A 6,279-nucleotide genomic window follows, 5' to 3' on the forward strand; every position below is an offset into this window, starting at 1 on the left:
TGCGGTTTTGAAGTAATACAGATTAGGAAGAAAAAGCTGCTCCTCTGAACGGGCGCTCAGGTGTGGATTGTACTGATATCTTCACAAAATCGTCAGGGTGTATTTTCAACGATTTTATTATTAAAAAAAGAACAATATAAAATTCGATTGCTGCAACGCGTTTCAACCACGCACTGTGGTCTTCATCAGGCATATAAATTTGGTTACAATACATCATCTTATATACTTGTATCATATGCTTCACTTCCAGGTTAAACTGGCAAGGTGAAGGTTCATCATGGGTGTTTCAGCACAGGTGTGTGTATGTTTTTTCCTCGGACTGATTTTCTCTTAATTGCTATTTCTCCACTTTTCTACCTTTTAACCAACTATTTTCTGCCAAATGGTAGATATTCTTAGCTTTAGTATAAAAGAAGATTGATTTTTTGTATATATATATATATATACAAAAAATCAATCTTATCTGTATTAATATCATGTCTGTGGAATTTGCTATGTCTCTAAAAATGCCTTTTATTGATTTACCTTATCCTATCCCGGTAGTGGGTATCGACTCCACTCCTCTTGCTAATGGTTATTTTACTCAGCATACTCCTGTTTTTGAACTCCGTGTTGGCTCCATGCATTTGGAGCAGTGCTCTGTACTGGTGATGCAGGGATTATCGTCCGATCTGGTATTAGGTCTTCCCTGGTTGCAGCTGCATAATCCCACGTTTGATTGGAATACTGGGGATCTCACCAAATGGGGTAGTGATTGCCTGATGTCATGTCTTTCAGTTAACTCTATTTCTCCCCGGGAGGAGGTAAACACGCTTCATGAGTTTGTTCAGGACTTCGCTGATGTGTTTTCTAAGGAGGCCTCCGAGGTGTTGCCCCCTCATAGAGATTACGATTGCGCCATCGATTTGGTGCCTGGTGCCAAGCTTCCTAAGGGGAGGATATTTAATCTTTCATGTCCTGAACGTAAAGCTATGAGGGAGTATATCCAAGAATGCCTGGCCAAGGGTTTCATTCGCCCCTCGACTTCTCCTGTAGGTGCTGGCTTCTTCTTCGTGGGGAAGAAGGATGGTGGTCTTAGGCCGTGCATTGATTATCGGAACTTGAATAAGGTCACAGTAAGGAACCAGTATCCCCTTCCTTTGATTCCGGATCTTTTTAATCAGGTTCAGGGGGCCCAATGGTTCTCTAAGTTCGATCTACGGGGGGCATATAACCTTATCCGCATCAAAGAGGGGGATGAGTGGAAAACTGCGTTCAACACGCCCGAAGGTCATTTCGAATACCTAGTCATGCCCTTTGGGTTGTGTAATGCCCCTGCCGTCTTCCAGAATTTTATTAATGAAATTCTGAGAGATTACCTGCGTAATTTTCTTGTAGTGTACCTTGATGACATACTGGTGTTTTCCAAGGACTGGTCCTCGCACGTGGAGCATGTCAGGAAGGTCCTCCAGGTCCTTCGGGAAAATAATCTGTTTGCGAAGACCGAAAAATGTGTGTTTGGGGTACAGGAGATACCATTTTTAGGTCAAATCCTCACTCCTCATGAATTCCGCATGGACCCTGCCAAGGTTCAGGCTGTGGCGGAATGGGTCCAACCTGCCTCCCTGAAGGCGCTACAGTGTTTTTTGGGGTTCGCTAACTATTACAGGAGATTTATTGCCAACATCTCGGTCGTCGCTAAGCCTCTTACGGACCTCACTCGCAAGGGTGCTGATGTCCTCCATTGGCCCCCTGAGGCCGTCCAGGCTTTTGAGACCCTCAAGAAGTGCTTTATCTCGGCCCCCGTGCTGGTTCAGCCCAACCAAAGGGAGCCATTTATTGCGGAGGTTGACGCGTCCGAGGTGGGAGTGGGGGCCGTCTTGTCCCAGGGTACCAGCTCCCTCACCCATCTCCGCCCCTGTGCTTACTTCTCTAGGAAGTTTTCGCCCACGGAGTGTAACTATGATATTGGCAACCGCAAACTTTTAGCCATTAAATGGGCTTTTGAAGAGTGGCATCACTTCTTGGAGGGGGCCAGACACCAGGTAACGGTCCTTACTGACCACAAGAATCTGGTTTTCCTAGAATCTGCCCGGAGGCTTAATCCTAGACAAGCTCGTTGGGCACTATTCTTTACCAGATTTAATTTCTTGGTTACCTATAGGGCTGGGTCCAAAAATATTAAGGCTGATGCACTGTCACGTAGTTTCATGGCTAATCCTCCTTCTGAGAAGGATCCTGCTTGTATTTTACCCCCTGGTATAATTGTTTCTGCCACTGATTCTGACTTAGCCTCTGACATCGCGGCTGATCAAGGTTCAGCTCCCGGGAACCTCCCTGGGGACAAACTGTTTGTCCCCCTGCAATACCGGCTAAGGGTACTCAGGGAAAACCATGACTCCGCTCTATCTGGTCATCCTGGCATCTTGGGTACAAAACTCCTCATTACCAGAAACTATTGGTGGCCTGGGTTGCCTAAAGACGTTAGGGCCTACGTTGCCGCTTGTGAGGTCTGTGCTAGGTCCAAGACCACTAGGTCCCGACCTGCGGGCTTACTACGTTCCTTGCCCATTCCCCAGAGACCTTGGACCCATATCTCCATGGATTTTATCACCGATTTGCCTCCATCTCAGGGCAAGTCGGTGGTGTGGGTGGTAGTAGACCGCTTCAGCAAGATGTGCCACTTTGTGCCCCTTAAGAAACTACCTAACGCCAAGATGTTAGCTTCTTTGTTTGTGAAACACATTCTGCGTCTCCATGGGGCCCCAGTCAATATCGTTTCGGACAGAGGGGTACAATTTGTTTCCTTATTTTGGAGAGCTTTTTGTAAAAAGTTGGAGATTGATCTATCCTTCTCCTCCGCCTTCCATCCCGAAACTAATGGCCAAACGGAAAGGACTAACCAATCCCTGGAACAATATTTAAGGTGTTTCATTTCTGACTGTCAATTTGATTGGGTCTCATTCCTTCCCCTCGCCGAATTTTCCCTGAATAACCGGGTCAGTAACTCGTCAGGGGTCTCCCCGTTTTTCTGTAATTTCGGGTTTAATCCTAGGTTCTCCTCCGTTTCCCCTGGTTGTTCCAATAATCCCGAGGTAGAGGACGTTCATCGGGAACTGTGCACAGTCTGGGCCCAGGTTCAGAAGAACCTAGAGGCGTCCCAGAGCGTACAAAAGATTCAGGCTGATTGTAGACGTTCTGCTAACCCCCGGTTTGTCGTCGGGGATCTGGTGTGGTTGTCGTCGAGGAACTTGCGCCTTAAGGTCCCGTCCAGGAAGTTTGCTCCCCGATTTATTGGACCTTATAAGGTCATTGAAGTCCTCAACCCTGTATCCTTCCATCTGGAGCTGCCCCCATCCTTTCGCATACACGACGTCTTCCATGCCTCCCTCCTGAAACGCTGCTCCCCGTCCTGGTCCCCCTCGGGGAAACCTCCTGTTCCCGTTCTCACCCCTAAGGGGGTGGAATTCGAGGTGGCCAAGATTGTGGACAGTAGGATGATCCAGGGCTCCCTCCAGTACCTGGTCCATTGGAGAGGATACGGGCCGGAGGAGAGGACTTGGGTACCTGCTCGAGATGTTCACGCTGGGGTATTGATCAGGAGGTTCCACCTTCTCTTCCCCACTAAACCGGGTCCTCTTAGTAAGGGTCCGGTGGCCCCTCATAAAAGGGGGAGTACTGTAAAGGATCTGCCAGGCACTACGTCTGGGTATACTCCCAGGATTAATCAGTCGACACCTGGGGCCAGACCTCTGAGACTGACACCTGCTCCCACCAATCAGGGTGGCAGGCTCAGGAGTGGGAGAGCCTATCGCGGCCTGGTCAGTCAGAGTTAGCTCCGCCCCCTGTCCATTTATACCTGCCTTTTTCTCTTCCTCCTTGCTTGTTATTCTTCTTGGATTCCTGGCCCCACTGCTGCCTTGCTCCAGCCTGCTTCTGCCGTGCTTCTGCCTTGCTTCAGTTCCGTTATCCTGCGTTGCTCTGCCCCTGGCTTGCTTCTGCTCCGTGCTCCCGTTTGTATACTCCACTACTTCCTGATCCTGACTGGCTCATTCACCGCTCCGTTTCCTCGCGGCGTTCCGTGGGCTACTGTATTCCCTTGCGTGTTCCCTGTTTGTACTCCCTTGCACTTAGACAGCGTAGGGACCGCCGCCAAGTTATACCCCGTCGCCTAGGGCGGGTCGTTGCAAGTAGGTAGGGACAGGGCGGTGGGTAGATTAGGGCTCACTTGTTCCCTTCACCTCCTTCCTGCCATTACACCACCTCTAACTTCACTCAGAGGACACAGGCGGAGTTATAAAGCTTCATATGATATATGATATACCAGTTTAGAGACCTATATTCAGCAGAAGATTATCTACAGAGGATTACGTATAAAAATAATTCCCAACGCATATCGCAACGACAACACGTTCACTCAGGGTTGGGAACAGCTATTAACTGAAAGCTCTTTACGTATGCTACATTACCTGCTTGATTTAAAAAAAAGAGACTTCGGCAAGATAAGTGCACGGTTAGAAAAATAAATCAGTGATATACAAACATTCATTACCGAGCCAGACTTTGCGGATTGCGAAATTAGATTACAAAAAAACATAGAACATTTACAAAAAGAAATCAAAGAAAGAAAACACCGCAAGTATATAAAGGGACCGTAGAGATTTCGATACCGGCCAGGCATACACCTACCGTATTCGCAATCCTCCTCTCCAGAATCGTACCTATAGACCTGAAGATATCTCTGAATCAGACGTCTCTGGTACTGACGAACCCAAACCACCTTCTGCTGACAATAGACTAGGAGCCAAACGTAAAATTAAAATGAATAAATATAACCCCTCTAAGAGAACATACACCGTTACCAACAAAACCAATACAACATGCTCTGGTTACAGTGGACAACAAACGATCACCTCCATGCCCTTCTCAGTGTCTTCCTTCACACGCTGTGTTTGTGAATCTGTTTTGATTGCTAGCAAATAGAAGATAGCAAAAACTCACACAATTTTAAAAAAAAATTGTAAATTTTTTTTTTTTTTTTTTCCCTTGCAGATTCGTTCCAGCTGAGCAGCTGACGAGGGGGAAGGGGTTAACTGGACACAGGTGGTATAAATTAGTCAGCAGACCTCATTTTAAGCTTGCTCTTTCTGAGCTTGGTGGTTTAAGTGGCTTGTGAACTAAGTGGAGTTCTAAAACCGGAGTTGAAAAGAGGAGTTGAAGCCCCAGTAAGTACTCTTCTTTTCTTTTACTTTGACAATTGTTCGCTGTTTTGGTGTAACTTGGATAATGGATAGCAAGATTGGAGGTTTTCTTCAGTGCACAGTTTGTCATATGTATACACGACTGGAGCCGGAGTTCCAGGGTGAATATCTCTGTGGCAGATGTGAGCATGTTGTTCACCTGGAAGCTCGCATTAGAGATCTGGAGGAGCAAAATGCAACACTGAGGAAGATAGACAATTTTGAGCGGAGCTTGCTGCTCACAGAGCATGCAGTTAGTGGGTTAGAACTGGAGGGTGAAGACATGGGTGAGCAGGATCAGGTAAGTAGCTGGGTTAATGTAGTTAGGGGCAGTAGAAAGGGGTCAAAGACAAGGAAGGCCGATCCGGTTTCTGGCATTCCAAGCAAAATTGCCAGGTTGGGTGATGATGCGAGGGTGTCAGTCTCAGAAAAGGCAGCCCTAGTGGATACTGATCTCCCTAACAGCCGGGAGAACAGCCCAGCTAGTAGTCGGCGGGATGGTAATGCAGGTAAGCCAAGACAATTGATAGTTGTAGGGGATTCTATAATCAGGAAGACGGATAGAATAATTTGTCGCCAAGACCGCCTCAACCGAATGGTTTGCTGTCTCCCTGGTGCCAGGGTTCAGCATGTGGTGGAACGGGTGGACAAATTGCTGGGAGGGGCTGGTGATGATCCAGCTGTTGTGGTCCATGTCGGTACCAATGACAGAATAAATGGTAGGTGGAGGAGCCTTAAGAATAATTTTAAAGAACTAGGCTACAAGCTGAAGGGAAGGACCTCCAAAGTAGTATTCTCAGGAATACTGCCTGTGCCATGCGCATCACAGGAAAGACAGCGGGAGCTCAGGGAGTTAAATGCATGGCTTAAGTCTTGGTGTAGAGGAGAAGGATTTGGGTTCCTAGAGCACTGGGCCGACTTTTCATTGGGGTACAAACTGTATTCTGCAGATGATTTGCACCTAAATGGAAGGGGATCCGCTGTGCTGGGGGAGAGAATTCTAGCTGGGGTGGCGGAGTGTTTAAACTAGGGCTGAGGAGGGAGGCCTATGTAGGAAATA

General features: G+C 47.5%; 1 protein-coding gene across 1 annotated transcript in view; it reads left to right on the forward strand.

The window, feature by feature from the left end:
- Positions 1-5,175, forward strand: part of LOC142759129 (UBX domain-containing protein 2A-like) — a 162,166-nt gene extending 156,991 nt beyond the window's left edge. Inside the window, exon 6 of the mRNA XM_075861006.1 lies at positions 5,032-5,175. Coding sequence (XP_075717121.1) covers positions 5,032-5,155 — 124 coding nt within the window. The 3' untranslated portion in view covers positions 5,156-5,175. The remainder of the gene's footprint in view (positions 1-5,031) is intronic.
- The last annotated feature ends 1,104 nt before the right edge of the window (positions 5,176-6,279 follow it).

The sequence above is a fragment of the Rhinoderma darwinii genome, chromosome 4 (genome assembly GCF_050947455.1).
Source record: "Rhinoderma darwinii isolate aRhiDar2 chromosome 4, aRhiDar2.hap1, whole genome shotgun sequence".
NCBI classification, from domain to species: Eukaryota; Metazoa; Chordata; class Amphibia; order Anura; family Rhinodermatidae; genus Rhinoderma; species Rhinoderma darwinii.